The 26,109-nt window shown below is 44.8% G+C and overlaps 1 protein-coding gene across 2 annotated transcripts in view; it reads left to right on the forward strand.

Moving 5' to 3' along the window:
- Positions 1-22,502: 22,502 nt before the first annotated feature.
- Positions 22,503-26,109, forward strand: part of LOC126100632 (probable G-protein coupled receptor Mth-like 1) — a 406,527-nt gene continuing 402,920 nt past the window's right edge. For both annotated transcript variants that reach the window (XM_049911258.1, XM_049911259.1), the window contains exon 1: positions 22,503-24,539. In XM_049911258.1, coding sequence (XP_049767215.1) covers positions 24,385-24,539 — 155 coding nt within the window. In that variant the 5' untranslated portion in view covers positions 22,503-24,384. The remainder of the gene's footprint in view (positions 24,540-26,109) is intronic.

Consider the following 26,109-nt stretch of genomic DNA (forward strand, 5'->3'; position numbering starts at 1 on the left):
GACTTTCCTCTGTTGAGTGATTCCAGTTGCTTTTCTATTCCTTGGACACTTATTTCAATGTCAGCCATTTTTTCGTTGGTGCGAGGATTTAGAGAAGGAACTGCAGTGCGGTCTTCCTCTGTGAAACAGCTTTGGAAAAAGGTGTTTAGTATTTCAGCTTTACGCTTGTCATCCTCTGTTTCAATGCCATCATCATCCCGGAGTGTCTGGACATGATGTTTCGAGCCACTTACTGATTTAACGTAAGACCAGAACTTCCTAGGATTTTCTGTCAATTCGGTACCTAGTATTTTACTTTCGAATTCACTGAACGCTTCACGCATAGTCCTCCTTACGCTAACTTTGACATCGTTTAGCTTCTGTTTGTCTGAGAGGTTTTGGCTGCGTTTAAACTTGGAGTGAAGCTCTCTTTGCTTTCGCAGTAGTTTCCTAACTTTGTTGTTGTACCACGGTGGGTTTTTCCCGTCCCTCACAGTTTTGCTCGGCACGTACCTGTCTAAAACGCATTTTACGATTGCCTTGAACTTTTTCCATAAACACTCAACATTGTCAGTGTCGGAACAGAAATTTTCGTTTTGATCTGTTAGGTAGTCTGAAATCTGCCTTCTATTACTCTTGCTAAACAGATAAACCTTCCTCCCTTTTTTTATATTCCTATTAACTTCCATATTCAGGGATGCTGCAACGGCCTTATGATCACTGATTCCCTGTTCTGCACTTACAGAGTCGAAAAGTTCGGGTCTGTTTGTTATCAGTAGGTCCAAGATGTTATCTCCACGAGTCGGTTCTCTGTTTAATTGCTCGAGGTAATTTTCGGATAGTGCACTCAGTATAATGTCACTCGATGCTCTGTCCCTACCACCCGTCCTAAACATCTGAGTGTCCCAGTCTATATCTGGTAAATTGAAATCTCCACCTAAGACCATAACATGCTGAGAAAATTTATGTGAAATGTATTCCAAATTTTCTCTCAGTTGTTCTGCCACTAATGCTGCTGAGTCGGGGGGTCGGTAAAAGGAGCCAATTATTAACCTAGCTCGGTTGTTGAGTGTAACCTCCACCCATAATAATTCACAGGAACTATCCACTTCTACTTCACTACAGGATAAACTACTACTAACAGCGACGAACACTCCACCACCGGTTGCATGCAATCTATCCTTTCTAAACACCGTCTGTGCCTTTGTAAAAATTTCGGCAGAATTTATCTCTGGCTTCAGCCAGCTTTCTGTACCTATAACGATTTCAGCTTCGGTGCTTTCTATCAGCGCTTGAAGTTCCGGTACTTTACCAACGCAGCTTCGACAGTTTACAATTACAATACCGATTGCTGCTTGGTCCCCGCATGTCCTGACTTTGCCCCGCACCCGTTGAGGCTGTTGCCCTTTCTGCACTTGCCCGAGGCCATCTAACCTAAAAAACCGCCCAGCCCACGCCACACAACCCCTGCTACCCGTGTAGCCGCTTGTTGCGTGTAGTGGACTCCTGACCTATCCAGCGGAACCCGAAACCCCACCACCCTATGGCGCAAGTCGAGGAATCTGCAGCCCACATGGTCGCAGAACCGTCTCAGCCTCTGATTCAGACCCTCCACTCGGCTCTGTACCAAAGGTCCGCAGTCAGTCCTGTCGACGATGCTGCAGATGGTGAGCTCTGCTTTCATCCCGCTAGCGAGACTGGCAGTCTTCACCAAATCAGATAGCCGCCGGAAGCCAGAGAGGATTTCCTCCGATCCATAGCGACACACATCATTGGTGCCGACATGAGCGACCACCTGCAGATGGGTGCACCCTGTACCCTGCATGGCATCCGGAAGGACCCTTTCCACATCTGGAATGACTCCCCCCGGTATGCACACGGAGTGCACTTTGGTTTTCTTCCCCTCCCTTGCTGCCATATCCCTAAGGGGCCCCATTACGCGCCTGACGTTGGAGCTCCCAACTACCAGTAAGCCCACCCTCTGCGACTGCCCGGATCTTGCAGACTGAGGGGCAACCTCTGGAACAGGACAAGCAGCCATGTCAGGCTGAAGATCAGTATCAGCCTGAGACAGAGCCTGAAACCGGTTCGCCAGACAAACTGGAGAGGCCTTCCGTTCAGCCCTCCGGAATGTCTTTCGCCCCCTGCCACACCTTGAGACGACCTCCCACTCTACCACAGGTGAGGGATCAGCCTCAATGCGGGCAGTATCCCGGGCAACCACAGTCGTAGTCCGATCGGGGGATGCGTGGGACGAGCTGGCCGTCCCCGACAAACCCCCATCCGAACCCCCACAGTGATGCCCATTGGCAACAGCCTCAAGCTGTGTGACCGAAGCCAACACTGCCTGAAGCTGGGAGCGAAGGGATGCCAACTCAGCCTGCATCCGAACACAGCAGTTGCAGTCCCTATCCATGCTAAAAACTCGTGCAAAGAACGTCTGAACTAATCTACAGAGAGCGCAAACAAAACGACACAAAATTGAAGCGGTTATTAAAATACAAGACTGCCTAGTAAATGCAGTAATGCTGCCACTTCTGCACTGCTGACACACTGCTCGGCGGCGGAAGGAGACTACGCGATTTAACACTATTCGAGTACTAAAACGTGATGCTACAACTCTCAAATACTATAATACGCCCGAAATTTATGAATTAAACAATGCAAGTACCAAAAACACGCAAAGAAATTAAGAATTAAACTATGTAACAAATGAGTGAGCTAGGAGTATACGACTTGCTGCTGCAGCTGCTTATCCAACGGCGGCAGGGAGCAGTATTGAAACTAAAAACAACAAATTTACAACAGCAGCCTTTTATAAAATCTGCTGCATTGTATACGAAGTCTTTTATATTGGCAGAGAACTAGAAACCTTAAAACTAGTTTAAAAGAGCATACAGAAGTAGGAAAGAAAAATGCAGAAGGTTAACTCCATTTTCACTTAATCTCGAAAGGATAGTTTCACTAATATTGGAAATAGCATTTACAATCATGTGCATCGTAATAAGACCAATATTCTTAACGAACAAAAAAAGTCTAAAAACATTGTTTTCCTGGCTGTCTCTCAGCGTGTGTTTCGTGTATTTTAATGTTAGTAATTTCAGCACTGTTATATTTCTTTACATAGTTTGGCACACTATTTTAATGTAAACAACAAATCACGCTCAGTTCCTTATGGCTGTGAGTCGAATTAACTTTGTGTGTGTATGCGGATACACACTTTACTGATTCCGTTCGTTGACCGTCGTTGGTTTCTTATATTGACTTTTCGTTGATTGTTAGATATCTGCGCTGCGCTGCGCAGTCCTTACTCTTTTTGTACAAATGGTTTGTACATGTCTTTGTCCTCGATATTCCATTTCACTTTTTTTTGATTTTATCAACTTTTATCTCACCACTTGCGCCTGCTTACCAACTTCCCCCCCTATAGGCTCTCCCTGTAACTTGCTCCTCTCCTATTTAAGTGCCGCGGGCTGGAACATCTCGCTCTCTCTTGATTAATGATCATGTGACATATGTGATTTTTTACACTGTAAACGACTTCATATAATATTTACCTTTTTATGATGGTTGTTGACAAGTTGTTGTTCAACTCTACTTAGTTTACATAAAGCATGTCAATTTTAATAGTAGATGACGTCATACTGTGTATTATTGTAGATTTGTTGCTATTATGAAATTAGTGAACGATATGAATTGAACATTTATGTATTTCATTTGTTGTTGACAATATCTATTGCTATATTCTTCACCAATTGACTAATTCTGTTGCTTAACCATTCGACTAATTCTGTTGTACTCTGTTTTCAATAGTATGTAGATACCACTGAGTAACGGCCTTGGAGATCTTAACCAGTCGTAGTTTTTAAAGTAAAAAGAGAAGCGGAACTGGTGTTGACATTTTATCTGCATAATCAGATTTCACTCATACGTGGATCAGTAATTCAGATGCGAAACCTGCACTAATATACTCCATGCGCTGAACGAGAAAATAATTGAATATACTTAGTATGTGGCGTTCACATTTAATTATCTTTATGTTGGACATTAGTGGGAAATCATGCTAGTTACGGTAGGGTATGAATCTAGCATTATGCTTGCGTCTTTGAGAGGCAATACTTTGTCTGTGAGTGAGTTGGCTACCATGTGGTGTACAGTAGTAAGAAACTTTATTCTATGGTGCAGTTAGTAAAGTGGAAGTGATATCATTGAGTAAAGTAAGTTCGCGAAGCATAATTGTGTGAAACGTGTGTGGGGTTGAATTTTATATTTTTCATGAATTTCTTTAATTTGAAAGTTGATAGCTTTGTTCACTCATGACGCCGTACAGCTTGTGGTAGAAATCAAATTCATTCTTACTTTAATTAACAGTAAATGCTTGAAGCCTCGGTGCTTATGTGACATCTCAAGATCTCAAAATGTAAACTGATTTTTCTCACGAAGAGATGGGAGTTTCTTTGTATGCATAAAGGTATGCTCAACGATGTGTTAGCTTGCATGGTTGCCATGGTCATGTAGGTCGGTCCCACCATACTCGGCAAGACTTCCAAAATCAACCGAGGTAACGCCGTTGTTCTGCCTCAGCAGTAAGGCACATCCTCCCGGAGCCAAAATATCTTGACGAAAAGGGGAGATTAGAATGACAAGCGTGGAGGATTTTCATCGGCGTCATGAACCTGGGTAGGAGGTTCCCCATAATTTCAATTTTCGCTTTGCTAACTGCCTGCAAATTCTGCACTTAGACCCTGTCACTCGCTTTGAGGTGAAGAGGACATTTCCCATCATTGTATCTCTGGGCTTTTCTGTCGTGATTACGCTTCAGATTAGCTCTCGTCCTCATCCAGTTGTCTCAGATCTGCGTTTCATCAATTTTCTCATATAATAGTTGATTGGTTGACAGTAAATTCCCTGTTGGCGAGTTGGCTTGTAAGCGAACATAAGGCTAGCAGGAGTCTGTTAGTGAGATTCATGTACCGCGTTACTGGAGGCAAAAGCAACCAATGAAGCGACTGGTCCCGTCTAGCGTAATCTTCATGAAGGTATGCTATGAGGGCACAACGTAAATTCCGATTGTTGCGTTTCACAAATGAAGGATTGGAACAGTAAGGTGTTGTAGTGGTAAGCACAATCGCCCTGTCTAAGCAGAAACCCCGAAATAGTCTCAACCTCAATGCTGCCGCCTTATCGAAGAGTAAATATTGGCATTGTACGAAGATACCAAATAAGGACTGAAGACTATTTATACTGCCTTGCGCTGTCGTATCACCGGTCGGAAAAAAGCAGCAAAAGTGGCTGAAGACATTCACACTAACTAGTACGAATATATTCCTGACTCGTGACTAGGGAATAGGGCCCGCATAGTCTATGTGTAACTTCTCCATAGGTGATGACACAATTTAAGAACCCTGGCGATACCTGGCAATCTCTGGCTTACTCACTACACAGGCCTTGCAAGACTGTACCAACTCCTTAATTTCCTTGTCCACATCCTGTTATATAAAATTTTCGCGAATCTTAATTGGGGTATTTAAATATTTCTAAATGGCTACCGACTGGCGGCTTGTGGTAGCATTTACATCTTAAGGTTATTAGTTCATGGGATAAAACATTTTTGTCCTATTTACTCCCCCTAGCAGGAGAGTGCAAAACATTTTCGTTTAAGTGGTAGGGCTTCACTTTTTCTCTCCTCTTTATCCTTAATTCCCTACTTTCTTTTAACCTGACATTGGGATTCTAACGTTCCACAGTGTCCTTGAACAACACAGGAGATGTTCAAGTAAAGCACTAATGAATTCTGCTTTGTGAAGACTGCTTCTGCGAGGGGTTCAGTTACTAGGTGGTTCACTATCCTATCAGCCAAACATACGACTAAGCCTGTCAGCATCTCCATGTATGACGCATTCTAAACTGGAAGGCGGAGTTCTGGATTGCCCATCTAGCGATACACTCTTTCGCCTAGTTCTTCCCACCACCTAACTAAGGGCGATGTTATCAGTTTGCCGGCCGGTGTGACCGAACGGTTCTAGGCGTTCAGTCTGGAACCGCGCGACCGCTACGGTCGCAGCTTCGAATTCTGCCTCGGGTATGGATGTGTGTGATGTCCTTAGGTTAGTTAGGTTTAAGTAGTTCTAAGTTCTAGGGGACTGATGACCTCAGATGTTAAGTCTCATAGTGCTCAGAGCCATTTGAACCAATTTGTTATCAGTTTCTAGGTCGAATGGATGTACACGAAAATTCTCCACGGCAAACAGCATGACGAACACTTCATTCGTAAACTGAATATCTGGCCTCTAATCTCGATAAACCTCAAGAGGGTGACGGGTGTTCTTGTAACGGAACATCCACCACGCTTGATATAGAGGAATCCATTTGAACTAGAAATTTCGTGGAAAATACAGAACTTACTAACACATGGGCTGTTGCTAATGCCGTCTGAAGACCCTTGAAGGCGGCTTGTTGGGAAGGACTCAATTTAAATTTCCTTCTTTTCTTTCGCAATTCATTCTATGGAGTTGCCATTTGGGTGAAATTAGGTATGAACTTCCGAAAAAATTAATCCTTCCAATGAACATTGCCACTACCTTGGGACTCTAAGGTGGTTGACAATTGTGGATAGCCTGAGTGCAGCTTTGATCAACAATAATATCCTGGGAATAACTATACGTCTCAAAAACGACGTTTTTGAATAAATTTTACCTTAGAAGGTTTAACTGTGAGCCCCACCTCCTTTAATTATCACAAGGCTTCCTCAATGTGTCTAACATGCTCGTGTAATTATCACTGAAGATAGCCACACACATATACGGATAGACAAAAATTTCATATCTGAAAAGAAAACTATCCAGGAGATGAAACAATACTACCCCTCCAGTTGAGAGTCCAAATGGGACACGACGAAGCCCAGAGATTTCAGTTGCTTGCAAGGGCTGTGGTCGATTTGATTGAAAACAAAGGAATAGTGAAAAATTTAGCGTTGCAAAACTACGAAAAACATAAATGCGGGTTGGGCATCGGAATGGACTGTAATGTTATCTTTTTGTTCAACCCACGATAATCTACGACTGGCCGAATTCCCCATCGTCTTCTGGAACCAAAAATATGGGTGTAGAGAACAGAAATTGTGAAGGTCTAATAATTCCGTTCCTAAGCATTTCCACAATAAACAACTTGAGCTGGGTCATCCGCGTAGGAGAAAGCCTGTATAGTGGGTGTTCAACTGGAATATTGTCAGTATATTCAATCTTCTACTCTGTGAATTTTGCAACCCCCAAAATATTGGTAAACACATCTGCACATCTGCACAAATTATTACAAAATTTATAAGTTCGCTCCTTAGCGAAACAGAATGAAAATTCCCATTCCCTCCTATTAAAAATCCGGTCAGTGTTCTGGATAAATTCAAAACCATGAAACGCAAGAACGACTAACTGGCGCGCTATCTTTGCCTTAAACTTCCAAGTTAAACTTTGCAGTTTGATGGTGAACTCCCCCAAAACATGCAGTTCACCAGAGTTGGCCGATATGTAGTTACCAACTTCTGTGCTCAGTGGAGGAAACCGGTGTCACAATTAGCACTTGTGATACCTTTCTTCATTAATTAAACATAGTGAGCTCCCTATGTTAAGTAGAGCATAAACAGATTCTTCATTCATACTAAGACAAGTAAATAGAACTGGAGCAACAGATGAAATCACTATCGTGTTACAAACTGAGGGTCTACTTGCTCTAATCTTGCGCCTATTCCTGGCCCCTAATTAGATTTCTCCCTTCAATAAAATTCTTCAGGGTATCAGACTGCATCGTCATAATTTAAAATGCGCCAACGTTTCGGCCAGCGTTGCAGCTAGCCTTCATCAGGGCCTTGCGTTAACGTAAGGCCCTGATGAAGGCTAGCTGCAACGCTGGCCGAAACGTTGGCGCATTTTAAATTATGACGATGCGGTCTGATACCCTGAAGAATTTTATTGAAGATGACAACGGCCGCGGAAGCCTACGCCTAGATTTCTCCCTGTTCTTTCGCTGGATGCCTAGATAATCTTTTCTAAAATCGTCAGGACTCCCACGTTTAAAACACATATACAGCTTCCTGTTATCTGTAAGACAGCCCTTTCCGCCTTCCTTAGGGGCCTCCGAATCCTGTATCCTAGTCTCTGCCTTTCACTTCATATCTGCATAACGGAAAGTGTCCGCCTGCTGTAATACACCTTCTATATTGGCGAATGAGTGTGGGCTCGCCACAGACAGCAACTTACGAGATCTACCCTCCCGACTTATCTCTTCAGGAGTGTTACTGACAACCTCTGCTTTGCTATACGACAAACATAACGTCTTTGCTTTGCACCTGATATGCCACATATGCCTTACTAACGGCTCACCGCTTTGTTGTAGCCACCAGTGGTGCCTTTGTACTAATTCCTCCAGTGCCCCCAGAGCTATCAGTTTCTTGTACAAATAAACCCGAAATTCACTAAGGCTATACTGCGCCGGCATAGCTGTATTAACGTAATCCATTAACTGCCCCGTACACTTTGGATATAACAACTTACAAAACTGATGTCCTCTCCAGTCACAATTTTCACCTTGTTGCTATAACTCAAATAGGAACCACAACAGATACTGAATCTGCGCTAAAGCATCGACCGACGATTTTATGCTCTTTTGTAACAACGCAGCTAAAGAATTAGGTAACTTTGCAAACAAGTCACTTCTCTATCTGTCCGTTATGCCCCCTTGACTATCAACACTTCTCGTGCCGGTTAAAGTACTACATTGTTCCCCTCCAGCAATTCTCCCCTTGATTTGGAGCAGGCATTTTCTCAGTACGTTCCAAGAGAGCAAAGGCTTGGTGCTGTAAACGGTCTATCTGTTTACCCACTTGCCCGCTCCCTTGCCCGCTAGGTAAACCACGCGACTTTCTCAAATAACGCGTTATTTGGGTCTTTAAACGCCTTACTTGCACACAGGATGATTCCTCTTTTTTATTTTGATTTAAAAAAAGAGAAACATAACCTATGCTATTTAGGCTTAAGCAGACGCAGTGATGGCCACGGCCTCACTGTCTCATTCGAATATGTCGCTATTATGGCAATAGGGCTCTGCTATACTTTTTTCGCTGCCAATGAGCTCACACCTAATTCTAAGCTCGTATTGGAATTTCTCATTTCTCCAGCTGCTTACCCCAGGCACAGGTAAAACAGACCACTCCCAAATACACTCCTGGAAATTGAAATAAGAACACCGTGAATTCATTGTCCCAGGAAGGGGAAACTTTATTGACACATTCCTGGGGTCAGATACATCACATGATCACACTGACAGAACCACAGGCACATAGACACAGGCAACAGAGCATGCACAATGTCGGCACTAGTACAGTGTATATCCACCTTTCGCAGCAATGCAGGCTGTTATTCTCCCATGGAGACGATCGTAGAGATGCTGGATGTAGTCCTGTGGAACGGCTTGCCATGCCATTTCCACCTGGCGCCTCAGTTGGACCAGCGTTCGTGCTGGACGTGCAGACCGCGTGAGACGACGCTTCATCCAGTCCCAAACATGCTCAATGGGGGACAGATCCGGAGATCTTGCTGGCCAGGGTAGTTGACTTACACCTTCTAGAGCATGTTGGGTGGCACGGGATACATGCGGACGTGCATTGTCCTGTTGGAACAGCAAGTTCCCTTGCCGGTCTAGGAATGGTAGAACGATGGGTTCGATGGCGGTTTGGATGTACCGTGCACTATTCAGTGTCCCCTCGACGATCACCGGTTGTGTACGGCCAGTGTAGGAGATCGCTCCCCTCACCATGATACCGGGTGTTGGCCCTGTGTGCCTCAGTCGTATGCAGTCCTGATTGTGGCGCTCACCTGTACGGCGCCAAATACGCATACGACCATCATTGGCACCAAGGCAGAAGCGACTCTCATCGCTGAAGACGACACGTCTCCATTCGTCCCTCCATTTACGCCTGTCGCGACACCACTGGAGGCGGGCTGCACGATGTTGGGGCGTGAGCGGAAGACGGCCTAACGGTGTGCGGGACCGTAGCCCAGCTTCATGGAGACGGTTGCGAATGGTCCTCGCCGATACCCCAGGAGCAACAGTGTCCCTAATTTGCTGGGAAGTGGCGGTGCGGTCCCCTACGGCACTGCGTAGGATCCTACGGTCTTGGCGTGCATCCGTGCGTCGCTGCGGTCCGGTCCCAGGTCGACGGGCACGTGAACCTTCCGCCGACCACTGGCGACAACATGGATGTACTGTGGAGACCTCACACCCCACGTGTTGAGCAATTCGGCGGTACGTCCACCCGGCCTCCCGCATGCCCACTATACGCCCTCGCTCAAAGTCCGTCAACTGCACATGCGGTTCACGTCCACGCTGTCGCGGCATGCTACCAGTGTTAAAGACTGCGATGGAGCTCCGTATGCCACGGCAAACTGGCTGACACTGACGGCGGCGGTGCACAAATGCTGCGCAGCTAGCGCCATTCGACGGCCAACACCGCGGTTCCTGGTGTGTCCGCTGTGCCGTGCGTGTGATCATTGCTTGTACAGCCCTCTCGCAGTGTCCGGAGCAAGTATGGTGGGTCTGACACACCGGTGTCAATGTGTTCTTTTTTCCATTTCCAGGAGTGTATATACAAAACAAAGATATCGAGGTGTTGTTTCCGCCGAGCTACAGCGGACAATATAGCGAATTTCCTGATATTCTAGTAATATTTATCGTTTGTAGACTCCGAATTACAACACAAACTTTGTCTTTTTTCCAACTGAATTCCATGCTTTTTTTTTCTGTGGGATGTGAAGGAAGCTTCTAGGAGAACTTCAACGACAGAACATCAATGAGACTTGATCAAATAGTAGCACGGGTTATAAGGCATTTCATGCCTTCAGGAGTCGTCGGTAGTTCCTAATAGACCTCTTGCTTTAATTTTCGCCACAAATTAAAGTATAGAAGTGTTAAGTTTGGTGAGGGTGCAGACCATTTTGGGTTTGCTGAAAGACCGTCCCAATTATCTTCAAATGTGCTCTTAAGAGAATCTTGTCATTACACGTGCGGAATGGGAGAGCATCCTTCACGTTGGTGCCGCACTGATTGCCTTGCGTCTAGTAAGACGTCTCCGAATGAATGCGGCAGCGGAATCACGTGAACTCAAAATATTTGAATGTATTTACTCCATTAATAAAACAGAGACCAATGAAATGTATCTTAAAAAACACGCACCTAACGTTGATAGACCGAGAGCGTTGTTTTTATCCACTTCTTTGAGTCAGCGTGGATTTTTATCTGACTATTATTACATACTGCGAAGTCTGATTTTCCCTTGGTTTGAAAAACGACATTTTCTCTTTAAACAAAATTTTGCGCTGATATGCCGCATCACTCTGTACTTTTCGTATGATAACATTCAGAAAACTGTAACCAGATTTGGAAGTCATTGCCGCGAAACTGTAGATGTACCGCAATATGAAGAGGACGGAATGCGATGGAATGTAGGGTTTGCAGAGCATTCGTTAGGTTAATCCCTCTTGTACTGCCGAAATGCCTCTTAGTGGCATTTTCACTGTATGTTACTGTTACTAAAATGTTGATTTCATTTCTTTCATCAGTTTCTCTTCTTTTTCCTTGGCGTATTTGATTCTACACACTTCCATTGTCTAGAGTGTCACAAAAGTTTTCAAAGACAGATCGTGTGTGCTTCCGAACCGCTGCTCTAATAGTTTGGCAACAATCGCTCTGAACAATATTCACTTTTTCGACTGTCGTATACACTGTGATTGCTTCAATAGCTTTAGGAGCAATTTGTCTGATTTCTACAACAACAGTACAGGGTCTGATGGTCATCAAGCCCACAGGTTAGCACAAGAACCGTGCCTGAGTTACGTGTTTGCTTACATTTGGTAAAATGGGAAAGACTTTTGTGAAACCTTATCTCCTGACGGCGGGACAGTGGTTTGCGGGCGTTCTTATATTGATACCATTCGATCAAGTCGTATACATGTTAGTCGTCGAATTTGTCTCACAAGCTCCTTTCAAATGCCACAGAAGAAGTATACGGTTTCATAATGCGGTATCGTAATTCGGCGACTAGAAACGATAAAAATTTCTTGCCAGCGTCAGGATATTCGTCATATTGTCCGCTAGAACACGGCGAAAACCGCGCCTCGAGATATTTACTCATTCTAGATACACTTGGGGTAGCCTGTTTTAGCTACCTCAGCCTGGATGTGTCCCAAATTAAGGAGAGTAAACTAATTGACAATAACTCACGTAATCAAAAGCGACCAGCTCTGCTGCCGTTGTGTAGCAGAGCGACGAGAGAGTGGAAGGGCTGGCTGATTAAGCTGGTTATCCTCAATATCGTTTATTAAAACATATAAATTAGAACAAAGCTTAATCGCCTCCAGTGTACAAATTAAAAAAAGGAAGAAAACAGAGATATAAAGCAGTTAGGTTCAGCGACCAGTTTACTAATGAATTTTAGAAATTGAATTTGATCATTAGGACCAATGGGCGCTTTAAGAAAACAGCACGGGAGCTGTCCTCTGTTGCCTATATTTTAACAAATTCTTTTACACACTAGGCGCAACTGCGTGAAATTGAAAAGACTAAAACTGTCATCGGCACCAATGTAGAACAGAGAAACATTTTAAGAGGCAAATTTGATAAATAATTTTACAGACATTCAAAGTCAGTGATTGCTTTCAGCATCTTATTCTACGGCAACTCTTCCAGTATCTCTTTGAGAAGGTGATGGTTACATCAGTATTCCTGTTGCCATGGGATGGTTCCACTACACTAGAAAACACTTTGTAACCTCCCCGCAGAAATTTTATAATGTCTATGATAATAAAAATGAGCCAAATGTTAACTCCCCACAAAATATCCTTAAGGGATGAAGATTGATTGTAAACCCACAATAATATTAATTAAATAATGAATCATGAACTGAAAGTAACATCTGAACAGAAATAATTAAACCTGATAAATTTTATAAGGACAGCAGCGCTCACCTTCGGCCCTGTATTCTGAATAACAAAAGCAAAATTCTTACCTCAATAAACTGCATCTATATCTGCTCTTATCTATCCACACAGCTTCGTGCAATGCTGGCGTATATTAAATTTTGATTCTTGGAGGAAATGCATAGGAAATATTCTTTAAATTGAAATGAATGTTTTTCTTTAAAAAAGTTACTTTATAAAAAATTATTATTGGGGCATTTTTTTGAACAAATTAATTACAATTAACATACATTACTAGATGTGCGCAATGCTGCGTCTTACCTTCTACAACAATACATATCGTCCCGAATCGTGACCAGAGTCGCGAGATCACGCCGCCGACGCATGCCGACGTCTGCTCGGTACAACTGTCCACTCGCTGCTACTGTATCCGACTGACTACTACCTCTCCCGACTCGCTACATACAACAACTGTTCTTGCCGACTCGCTACGTGCTACTGTTCCTGCCGACTCACTACAGGCTACTACTGTCGTCTCGCGCGGTCAAGCGCAGACTAGTAACGATAAATAACTCTCTGGTCAGAGATTCTGTCATGCCTCGCCATCGCTGGTAATGAATACATACACGTTTCAACTTATAAAGTCAACCGAGATAAAGCCGTTGCTCTACACTACCAGCAGTCAGCAGCTAACCCCCTCAGTTCAGAAACATCAGTCGTTCTCGCCTCCGGTTCTAGCTGCTCCGCCGTGCAGGGGTCCATCACGGCATGTCAGGCCGCCACGAAATTTCAAACCTGCACAGCTGTCAGTCACGAAAGGGAGCCATATCCATCACTGCACAGTAAGCACGTTTTAAGCTGACAATATTTTCCTAATATTCTACTAACAAAATGTAGAATGAGAATTTCACTCTGCAGCGGAGTGTGCACTCATATGAAACTTCATGGCAGATTAAAAGTGTGTGCCCGACCGAGACTCGAACTCGGGACCTTTGCCTTTCGCGGGCAAGTGCTCTTCCAACTGAGCTACCCAAGCACGTCTCACGACCCGTCCTCACAGCTTCAGTTCTGCCAGAATCTCGTCTCCTACCTTCCAAACTTTACAGAAGCTCTCCTGTGAACCTTGCAGAAGTAGCACTCCCGGAAGAAAGGATATTGCGGAGACTTGGCTCAGCCACAGCCTGGGGGATGTTTCCAGAATGAGAAAGGCTATGCTAAGCCAAGTATCCGCAATATCCTTTCTTCCGGGAGTGCTACATCTGCAAGGTTCGCAGAAGAGCTTCTGTGAAGTTTGGAAGGTAGGAGACGAGATGCTGGCAGAAGTAAAGCTGTGAGGACCGGGCGTGAGTCGTGCTTCGGTAGCTCAGATGGTAGAGCACTTGCCCGCGAAAGGAAAAGGTCTCGAGTTCGAGTCTCGGTCGGGCACACAGTTTTAATCTGCCAGGAAGTTTCATATCAGCGCACACTCCGCTGCAGAGTGAAAATCTCATTCTGGCAACATCCCCCAGGCTGTGGCTAAGCCATGTCTCCGCAGTATCCTTTCTTTCAGGAGTGCTAGTTCTGCAAGTTTCGCAGGAGAGCTTCTTTGAAGTTTGGAAGGTAGGAGAAGAGATACTGGCAGAAGTAAAGCTGTGAGGAGGGGTCGTGAATCGTGCTTGGGTAGCTCAGATGGTAGAGCACTTGCCCGCGAAAGGCAAAGGTCCCGAGTTCGAGTCGCGGTCCGGCACACAGTTTTAATCTGCTAGAAAGTTTCATAACGAAATGAAGTTTGGCATCTGTTTTCCTATGACAGAGCTTGTGTGTCGTCGTTGAGTGACTGTAGAAGCATACAAAATAATTTAGGGAAAATTTCTAGTTATTGCGATGAATAGAAACTGGTTCTCAATGCAGAAAAACGTAAGTTAATGAGGATGAGTAGGAAAACCAAACCCGGAATGTTCGAATACAGCATTAGTCCTTCTTAACACAGTCAAATCTTTGAAATATCTGGGCGTAACGTTGCAAAGTGACATGAAATGGAACGTGCATGAGGATTGTCGTATGGAATGCGAATGGTCAGTTTCGGTTTATTGGGAGAATGTTAGGAGAGTGTGATTCGTCTGTAAAGTAGACCGCATGTATGGCGCTGGTGCGACCTATTCTTGCGAACTGCTCGAGTGTTTGGGATCTGCACCACGTCAGACTAAAGGAAGACATCGAAGCAATTTAGAGACGGTCTGCTAGGTTTGTAACTCGTAAGCTCGAACAACAAGTAAGAATTATGGGGATGCCTCGGGAACACAAATAGGAATTCCTGAAGGGAAGGCGACGTTATTTTCGACGAATACTGTTGAGAAAACTTAGATGACCGTCATTTGAAGCTGACTGCAAAATGATTTTATTGCCGCTAAAGAACATTTCTTGCAAGCACACGAAGGTACAACAAATTAAGGGTCATACGGAGAAATATAGACAGTTGTTTTTCCCTCGCGCTATTTGCGAACTGAACAGGAAAGATTAGCAGTGGTATAGGGTACCCTCTTCCACGCACCGCACAGTGGCTTGCTGAAATGTGTAGATGCAGATATGTGCATTGCATTCAATATCCCTACGAATTCTGAATGCCAGGTATTTTTATGAGTTGACCCGATTCCATTTGGGGCTCACTGATATTATACTCATATCATACTAACTTATTTCGTTTTGCGAAGTACGCAGTTTTACAGGGTGTTTCAAAAATGACCGGTATATTTGAAACGGCAATAAAAACTAAACGAGCAGCGATAGAAATACACCGTTTGTTGCAATATGCTTGGGACAACAGTACATTTTCAGGCAGACAAACTTTCGAAATTACAGTAGTTACAATTGTCAACAACAGATGGCGCTGCGGTCTGGGAAACTCTATAGTACGATATTTTCCACATATCCACCATGCGTAGCAATAATATGGCGTAGTCTCTGAATGAAATTACCCGAAACCTTTGACAACGTGTCTGGCGGAATGGCTTCACATGCAGATGAGATGTACTGCTTCAGCTGTTCAATTGTTTCTGGATTCTGGCGGTACAACTGGTCTTTCAAGTGTCCCCACAGAAAGAAGTCACAGGGGTTCATGTCTGGCGAATAGGAAGGCCAATCCACGCCACCTCCTGTATGTTTCGGATAGCCCAAAGCAATCACACGATCATCGAAATATTCATTCAGGAAATTAAAGACGTCGGCCGTGCGATGTGGCCGGGCACCATCTTGCATAAACCACGAGGTGTTCGCAGTGTCGTCTAAGGCAGTTTGTACCGCCACAAATTCACGAAGAATGTCCAGATAGCGTGATGCAGTAATCGTTTCGGATCTGAAAAATGGGCCAATGATTCCTTTGGACGAAGTGGCGGCCCAGACCAGTACTTTTTGAGGATGCAGGGACGAGGGGACTGCAACATGGGGCTTTTCGGTTCCCCATATGCGCCAGTTCTGTTTATTGACGAAGCCGTCCAGGTAAAAATAAGCTTCGTCAGTAAACCAAATGCTGCCCACATGCATATCGCCGTCATCAATCCTGTGCACTATATCGTTAGCGAATGTCTCTCGTGCAGCAATGGTAGCGGCGCTGAGGGGTTGCCGCGTTTGAATTTTGTATGGATAGAGGTGTAAACTCTGGCGCATGAGACGATACGTGGACGTTGGCGTCATTTGGACCGCAGCTGCAACACGGCGAACGGAAACACGAGGCCGCTGTTGGATCACCTGCTGCACTAGCTGCGCGTTGCCCTCTGTGGTTGCCGTACGCGGTCGCCCTACCTTTCCAGCACGTTCATCCGTCACGTTCCCAGTCCGTTGAAATTTGTCAAACAGATCCTTTATTGTATCGCTTTTCGGACCTTTGGTTATATTAAACCTCCGTTGAAAACTTCGTCTTGTTGCAACAACACTGTGTTCTAGGCGGTGGAATTCCAACACCAGAAGAATCCTCTGTTCTAAGGAATAAACCATGTTGTCTACAGCACACTTGCACGTTGTGAACAGCACACGCTTACAGCAGAAAGACGACGTACAGAATGGCGCACCCACAGACTGCGTTGTCTTCTATATCTTTCACATCACTTGCAGCGCCATCTGTTGTTGAAAATTGTAACTACTGTAATTTCGAAAGTTTGTCCGCCTGAAAATGTACTGTTGTCCCAAGCATATTGCAACAAACGGTGTATTTCTATCGCTGCTCGTTTAGTTTTTATTGCCGTTTCAAATATACCGGTCATTTTTGAAACACCCTGTACATAAAAAGTGTGAGGTTACTATTAATACGGTCTTATAAGTGACTAACACACAGCATGCCCGCCCGGTTAGCCGAGCGGTCTAGCGTAGGGCTTTCTGGAGTGGGAAGGAGCGCCTGGTCCCCAGCACGAATCCGCCTGGCGCATTTGTGTCGAGGTCCGGAGAGCCGGCCAGTCTGTGGCGGTTTTCCATCTGCCTCGGCGAGTGCGGGCTGGTTCCCCTTATTCCGCCTCAGCTACACTCTGTCGGCGATTGCTGCGCAAACAAGTTCTCCACGTACGCGTACACCACCATTACTCTACCACGCAAACATAGGGATTACACTCGTCTGGTGTGAGACGTTCCCTGGGGGGTCCACCGGGGGCCGAACCGCACAATAACCCTGGGTTCGGTGTGGGGCGGCGGAGGGGTGAAGTGGACTGCGGTAGTCGTCCTGCCGGCCGCGGTGGTCTAGCGGTTCTAGGCGCTCAGTCCGGAACCGCGCGACTGCTACGGTCGCAGGTTCGAATCCTGCCTCGGGCATGGATGTGTGTGATGTCCTTAGGTTAGTTAGGTTTAAGTAGTTCTAAATTCTAGGGGACTGATGACCACAGATGTTAAGTCCCATAGTGGTCAGAACCATTTGAACCATTTGGTAGTCGTCCTGGAGTTGTGGATCACTGCGGCAGCGTCGTTTCTAGGCCCCCAGTTGACATACAATGCAATACGTACAGTATACGGCATGAGCAACAAGGGTTCCAGCACACATCCCTGAGGCATTTTTGAAATTACTCCTTTGTGTATCGATTACTATTGATCCGAGATAACATCTACTTCCTCCGTATCAAAAAATAGTCAGTCACAATTATTTTTTTATATGCCGTACTATCACACCTTCATCAATAGTGGTTGTTGTGGTACATCTACATCTACATTTACATCCATACTCCGCAAGCCACATGACGGTGTGTGGCGGAGGGTACCTTGAGTACCTCTATCGGTTCTCCCTTCTATTCCAGTCTCGTATTGTTCGTGGAAAGAAGGATTGTCGGTATGCTTCTGCGTGGGCTCTAATCTCTCTGATTTTATCCTCATGGTCTCTTCGTGAGATATACGTAGATGGGAGCAATATACTGCTTGACTCCTCGCTGAAGGTATCTTCTCGAAACTTCAACAAAGGCCCGTACCGAGCTACTGAGCGTCTCTCCTGCAGAGTCTTCCACTGGAGTTTATCTATCATCTCTGTAACGCTTTCGCGATTACTAAATGATCCTGTAACGAAGCGCGCTGCTTTCCGTTGGAAATTCTCTATCTCTCCTATCAACCCTGTCTGGCACGGATCCCACACTGCTGAGCAGTATTCAAGCAGTGGTACTTTCAGAAACGACATGATTTTTCTCATGGACTGTTATTAAATATATTTAGTCACCATGACGCCATTCTCAAGTAAAAGCTCGCTGTGGATTGCGTCAGTGCATAATCTTTTCCTTTCAAGACGACACTGTTCTCTTGTCAACTATGGCTATCAACTGTGTCTACATATTACAACATCTTCATTCAAAGGTATTTCTGAGAAGGCGATAATGTGGACGGATCGTAACAGCAGGACATTTCATGTGGGCACTTCTGTTGGATGTGTGCACTTCGGGCGTCTCGTATAGCTGTGCCCCTATCGAAGAAGATTTCTCAAACAGTCGTAGGTCCATTGACCACACCCAACTGTAATGAGGATCTAGGACTCTGTGAATCTGATAAATGATTCCTTATTTTTCAGGGATGCAATTATAATTTTATTGCCATGGTGGATTGTGTGCTACTATACTTTGTCACAGTTTGAATAAAAACTGACTGTCACATTGTGTATGTGATTGACCCAATGTACATTCCTATTGAGAGCGAACTCACTGTTCGAATTGACTCCAGCAGCGTGGTATCAAGCTATTCTGGAGTCTCTGGTCTCGACTTTCAGCTAGTCAGAGACCAGGAAAGTCGACGCTTCATTGTAAGGGCATGCTCTTGACAGTCAATAGGAGACAAGAAAACGGTCGTTCGCCTAATCGCCCACACACTCAGAGCGTGATCACGATGCAACAAGCGTTGCCCACAAGCTTTGAGCCATATTGCACCACATTACATTTTTCACGAGTGCAGTAAACCACACACACAGTGCAGTATTTCAAGTGCACAATAAGAAAGAAGCCTTCGTCATTTCTATAAAATAAAGTAGCACAGCATGTGATAATTGCTGTCGACTCTATGTAATCTGCACACGTTATTTTCGCTGTGCGTCCACTGGTACTGACAGTTTACAACCAACAACTGCGTTCCTTTATATGAATGACGAAGACACATGTATTGTTATGCACACTGAATACCTAAACAAGATTGACACGAGGACGGTGGTTTCTTGAAAGGAACGATTAATGCATCGACGCAGTTCATAGAGTGACATAACAGGCCGAAATCGCCGTTGTGGTGAGTAAATACATCTAATAATTGTCCTGGAGCAAAAAGTTGTCATTTCTAAAATATTCCAGGGCTGTGGACGCAAGTAAGCAGAAAAGAACATCATTTCCAAATTACTGTTTGAGAAGACAGGGAAAAGCAGGGAAAAGCTGGGTACCTTAGCTTTTAATCAACGTAGATTATTTTCAGTGATCAATAAGTTTGCAAATTAAGGTTCTTCAGATTTTTAATATATTCAACATCGGGTACTAGTCCTGTTTCAGCTTAAAATAAACCATTACATCCGGCCGGAGTGGCCGAGCGGTTCTAGGCGCTACAGTCGCAGGTTCGAATCCTGCCTCGGGCATGGATGTGTGTGGTGTCCTTAGGTTATTTAGGTTTAAGTAGTACTAAGTTCTAGGGGACTGATGACCTCAGAAGTTAAGTTCCATAGTGCTCAGAGCCATTTGAACCATTTAACGAATTACATTATAAAATATAAGAAACGCAGTGAAGTACAAAAAACAGGTTTTGTCTCATTCATGGAGTAAATGGGGTAGCCATATAAATGAAACGAAATAACTGGAAAAGAAGTTTTATTTTAGTGCAAAAAAATATGAAAATATACTACCAAGGGATACGATAAATCTTTCTCGAGTACCAAAAACCGTTGTTAACAAATCTGAATTTCTGAAGAGTTCAAAATATTCCATTCAGTATAGGGAAAATTCTCAATCACTGGTTCTCATAAAAAACGGAATACACATTTATTGTGAACAGAAAACTTAGACAAAGCAGTTGTTTTCTTGCTGAGAATTGGAACATTCTTCATGAGGCCAGGCGCGATAAGATAGGTCCTAGATCCACTCATCCTTTGGTAACTTCAACCGGCCCTTTTTCGTCTGATGAAATCGCAGAATGTTGGTATTTCAATTTTGTTGAGTTGGTCTAGTCTTTCGAACCGTCGTTCTCTACTTCCTCACCTTTTGTGTCTTCCCCAAGCTTTCGTTTTGAGTTGTGCTCTTCTTTTTCGTCTTTCCTGGCGTTCTCTTCAACTTCCAAATCATTTTTATGAGCAGAGGAGGTAATTACGGGCGCTTTGCCGTGTCTCCTATTGGTGCTTTTATTTTCACTTCCTACCTAGTCACCCTTTTGAGGAGACATGAGAAGCTCTTTCAAACGCAGTTTTGCCCCACACGGTACATCCGGTTTTATCTCACAGTTGAAGATTGAATAAGACATGGCGTTGGAATGTTAGCATTTACACACTGTGCATCACACAAACACTGAAGTCACTGAAGTATCGTGGAAACATGCTTAATCTAAATAGTTACTTGCCAATTTTTTTCTGGTAATGTTTCTCTTCAAGACATTGCTCAAGAATCACCAACATTGAAGAAAATTTCAGCGAAAACTTTAAAAATGTCTAGAAGGAAAAGCAACGGATTCCCGCTAATGGCGGTTATTTCCATTTCATGAATGACGGTAGCTGTTACATCTACATCTTCATTTATACTCCGCAAGCCAGCCAGTGGTGTGTGGCAGAGGGCACTTTACGTGCCACTGTCATTACCTCCCTTTCCTGTTCCAGTTGCGTATGGTTCGCGGGAAGAGCGACTGCCAGAAAGCCTTCGTGCGAGCTCGAATCTCTCTAATTTTCCATTCGTGATCTTCTCTTGGAGGTATAAGTAGGGGGAAGCAATATATTCGATACTTCATCCAGAAACGCACCCTCTCGAAACCTGGACAGCAAGCTACACCGCGATGCAGAGCGCCTCTCTTGCAGAGTCTGTCACTTGAGTTTGCTAAACATCTCCGTAACTGTATCACGCTTACCAAATAACCCTGTGACGAAGCCCGCATCTCGTGGTCATGCGGTAGCGTTCTCGCTTCCCACGCCCGGGTTCCCGGGTTCGATTCCCGGCGGGGTCAGGGATTTTCTCTGCCTCGTGATGGCTGGGTGTTGTGTGCTGTCCTTAGGTTAGTTAGGTTTAAGTAGTTCTAAGTTCTAGGGGACTTATGACCACAGCAGTTGAGTCCCATAGTGCTCAGAGCCATTTGAACCATTTTTGAACCTGTGACGAAACGCGCCGCCCGTCTTTGGATCTTCTCTGTCTCCTCTGTCAACCCGACCTGGTACGGACCCCACACTGATGAGCAATACTCAGGTATAGGTCGAACGAGTGGTTTGTAAGCCACCTCCTTTGTTGATGGTCTACATTTTCTAAGGACTCTCCCAATGAATCTCAACCTGGCACCCGCCTTACCAACAATTAATTTTATATTTCTGAGGCGTATTAGATGGATGGCTGCACTGGTCACGGAAATGTGAAGCTAACCAGATTTGACTCAAAAAAAATGGCTCTGAGCACTATGGGACTTAACATCTGAGGTCATCAGTCCCCTAGAACGTAGAACTACTTAAACCTAACTAACCTAAGGACATCACACACATCCATGCCCGAGGCAGGATTCGAACATGCGACCGTAGCGGTCGTGCGGTTCCGGACTGAAGCGCCTAGAACCGCTCGGCCACATCGGCCGGCTAGATTTGACTCGGTTTCGAGTGTGTGTGTGTGTGTGTGTGTGTGTGTGTGTGTGTGTGTGTGTGTGTGCGTGTGTGTGTATTGGACGGCATAAAGTGAAAGAGCGACAGTGATAAGAGACGGGAAGTGGAGGCGGCCAGACGAGGCTGTAGAGAGTAAACGCTGAATGGGCCTGGCTGGCCTCGCGGGCCTGACCTGGGAATCCCCGAGAGTTTCTCCCGGCAGGGCAGGCTCGTGCGCCGTCGGCTCTGCTCGTAAGTGTTCGGCTGGCGGGAGTCCATCGGCGGTGGACGGGCAGCGGCGCACCAGCTAGCCGCCTCCAGTCCGTGGTCCGCGCTGTGCGCCTGTGGCAGCCGCGCCTCCACTGCAAGAAGCGAGGGGCTGCAGACGCTCGCGCCTCTACCCGCTCTGGTCCTTTCGCTAAACGAGTGGGCGTACTCGCAGCACAGCGGCGTCCCGAGCCCGGGATTACTCACCTTCCACCGACGTGACTAACGACCGTTACCAGTGTGTTTAGCTGCTAACGTCCTCACACAGGCTGCAGACACGTTTGAGAATTCGAATGCATATTTACATATCTATATCAGCGAAAAGATAGAAAATTCATTTCGTCAGTCTTCTGTCGCGCTACAGAGTTTTCGAACTTTGTTGCCAGCAGCGGCAGTATCGCAGTTCAAACGTTCGTCGACGGGTAAAGTTGCTGAAGAATACATTACCGGCTACTCAGTATTTCGCGATTCACAAAAGTCGATACAATAGTAGGACAGATATATGACACAAAAAGCTGCTGTCAGACAACACCACCGGGTGGGAACGAGGAAATTGACAATAGAGTAGATGAACGTTCATCTGTAGAACAAACTCTGCTGTGGTTCTCGTACATACAGTCTCACTAACGGAACCGCTAACACTAAACGGGTTGAAGCCTACAAGCAGGAAGCCAATGTAACATCTCTAGGCTAGACGCTTCCAACTGTGGTTCTCATATCGCTGACGGACAGTATTCCTGTTATCTCTCCCACTGTTCTGGCGGAGTCTAACGTTCCTTAAAGGCCCGTATTTCCTTACAAATGATTCATTTTTGAGTTTTGTTAACTGACACATGGAACTCTTAGTACCATCGTACTTTTAAGAGAGAATTTGCTACGTCTCTTTCCCTCACCTTCTTTGCTGGAAACTCAAACAAATACGTCGCAATAGTCGGATTTTTGCAGTCATAAATCTGTTCTATGCCTAGATCGGATAGGTTTTATTAAACTAATTCACGAGTTTATTTACACTCTGAACTCGTCAAATTTATTTTATTCAAGGCGATTTACGAAAGATCACTTGCACATATCCAGAACAGTTCTTGAATCATTAACTGTAGTTCGAGCGTAATTCACTTTTACGGCTGTGCAGATCCTATCTTGTTCGTTCAGGAAAACATATGATGAACGAAATTAGGTTTCAGTTTCTTAGTGTGAAACTGTAATGCATGAATTCCAATGTTTGATATTGTCTTTCTAAGCAAGTTGTAGCTCGTCCCGTTCTTAAGGACTGTCTTACAGCTCTAATTAGCCAGTCACCACGGGGATGTGCGGTGTCTCAATCTGCTTTCGATAGTAGGAATACGTGTGCATTAAACATCGCGTTTCACTGACTCTAGACAGAACAGAAATTTCGTGGAGAGTCACTTTTCTTTTGGAAAACAAAATGTTAAAACTGGTGTCCGCATACCGATGCCGTCGCGTGAAAATCCTTGTTTACAATGGCGAGTAATGCAGTACGACGACGGTCGCAGCGTGTTTCTTGCCGGACTTCACGTGAACGAGCCTGAACTGTAAACACACCCAGTGGGACGCAGTGTGCCTGTCGAACGCGTTGTAACGGTGCTTAGGCCGGGGGAGAAAGTGCGGTTAGCGCGACAGTAATATTTCTGCAGTTGAGAGCTCTGTGCCGTGAACAAGTCATCAAAACTGTGTCTGGATTCTTTAGGTAGGCAGAGCTCTTTGCACCACTCGAGTTTGCAGTGAAGATTTTCCACACGTGTTTTTTTGGAAGGGTGTTTCATCGTGTTACTTCCTCCTATTCAGTGACCTCCTGACAATGTGAGATAAGAAGGTTAGCCAGAAAGGAATGTTACCTGATACAGTGCGATCGGAGTGTTGGTGTAAGAGTGAGACGGACAGATAAGCAAGTGCGACACGGTGGTCCAGACTAGCAGGAGCTCGCCGGAGATGGTGGTGGTCGCTCTGTTTGTGGCGGTGGTGGTGGCGGCTGTGGAGCAGTGCAGCGCGGACGAGCCGCTAGTGGTGCGCGTCAACAAGTGCTGCCCTCTGCACCAGCAGCTGGCGATAAACATGACCACCTGCCTCGACTACGATTACGAGAAGTAAGTCCATCTTCCTTCTCTAGTCGCATCCCACATTTACTTATATTTGTATTTAGTCAAGTCAGGACCACGTGAAACAGCTGATTTATAACATCGTCCTTTCCTTTAGATTCCCAGTGCTTCTCTATTCTTTCTCTCTGTTGTTCTTTCTTCTGTCCATTTTCCTCCTTTCTACTTTTGCGTTTTCTTTTTGAAACCTTTGCCTTTTTCTGCTTTTCCCTGAATTCATTTCTAATTTCTATGTCTTTGTCTGTTATTCCTATCTCCTGTACATCTTAATTTTAATAAACCATGAGATATGAGGTTTAGGATTTTTCTCAGAGTATTTGGATAAAGTATTTTTGGCAACCTTTTGTTATCCAGTCATTTTAAATGACCATGAAATGTAATCCTCCGCCTTCTCATTGTATCCACATGCATTGTCGAATGTCCAGGGCAGCATCTTGCTGTAGTAACGGCAGTTCCAAAAATGTTTGATATTTGCGTCCATTTAATTTGTCGTCGATAAAATATGGAAAAATGAGTTTTCTCCCCATGATGCCATACAACGCGTTAACCGACAAAGAACGTTGACGGTCAACTTGCCGTAACCAGCGGGAATTGTCTACACTCCAATAATGCTTGTTATGCCGGTTAACACTACCATGCTTTGCAACTGTAGACTTTTAGGAAAATTATAAGGTTTTTAACATGACTGTCAATCAGGGACTGTTGTATAATACAGAATTTTGAAAAATACAGCTCTCAGTTGCGAACACAATTAATTTGTAAATTAAATTAATTGTGATCGTGACTGAGGGCTGTGTTTTTCAAAATTTTGTTTTAGGAAAATACTGGGTTTCGTTTGCATTTGTTGACGTGCCCATTCACAAAATACTATACAATTATAAAAATCGGCGCCACGAAGTTCTTGATGCAGCGATATGTGTTGTGGTGGTGGTATTGTGACAATACGGACATACCGGAATCGCGCTGTAATTGCTTGGCGCTTTTCCGTCTATTGCGTTAAATGCGTCTAGTACAGCTGTTTCATTAGCTTCTGCTGTAACACGTTTGCTTCGTTTCCTTTTGCCAGTCTTACGCTGACTTCAGACATAAAGGCGTTCACAACCTTGTGGAAGAACGAACGAGAGCGAACTTTTTCTGGAAAACGCTCGGCATACAAGGCAACGCTACACAGCCACGTTTTCGGTATGTCGGAGGAATGCATTGTTACGAATGGGGTTTCCAACTAGAAGTTATGAAATAGTGGCCTGTCCTAGCCTCGCAGCATGGAGGTGGTGTCCCACGTGCCATTGGATATTCAAGGGACATTGACTAGCGTATCGTAAATTACGACTGTGTATTTCTATTCCTATGATTACAGTGCCATCTGTGGCGAAAAAAAGAAAATTCTTCGGACAAAATGTACGTAGATTTTGCCGTAGAATCAATAAAAAGCGGCAGTTACCATTGAAGATGTCAAACTTGTCTCCCGTCACCCACGCACGGGGTGCGGGGACGAGTGTGGTATTAGTGGATGTCTCCATTCGAGACAAACAAATTGAAATTATAACGTTTTTTGATCCGA

Source organism: Schistocerca cancellata, chromosome 9 (assembly GCF_023864275.1).
Source record: "Schistocerca cancellata isolate TAMUIC-IGC-003103 chromosome 9, iqSchCanc2.1, whole genome shotgun sequence".
NCBI lineage: Eukaryota > Metazoa > Arthropoda > Insecta > Orthoptera > Acrididae > Schistocerca > Schistocerca cancellata.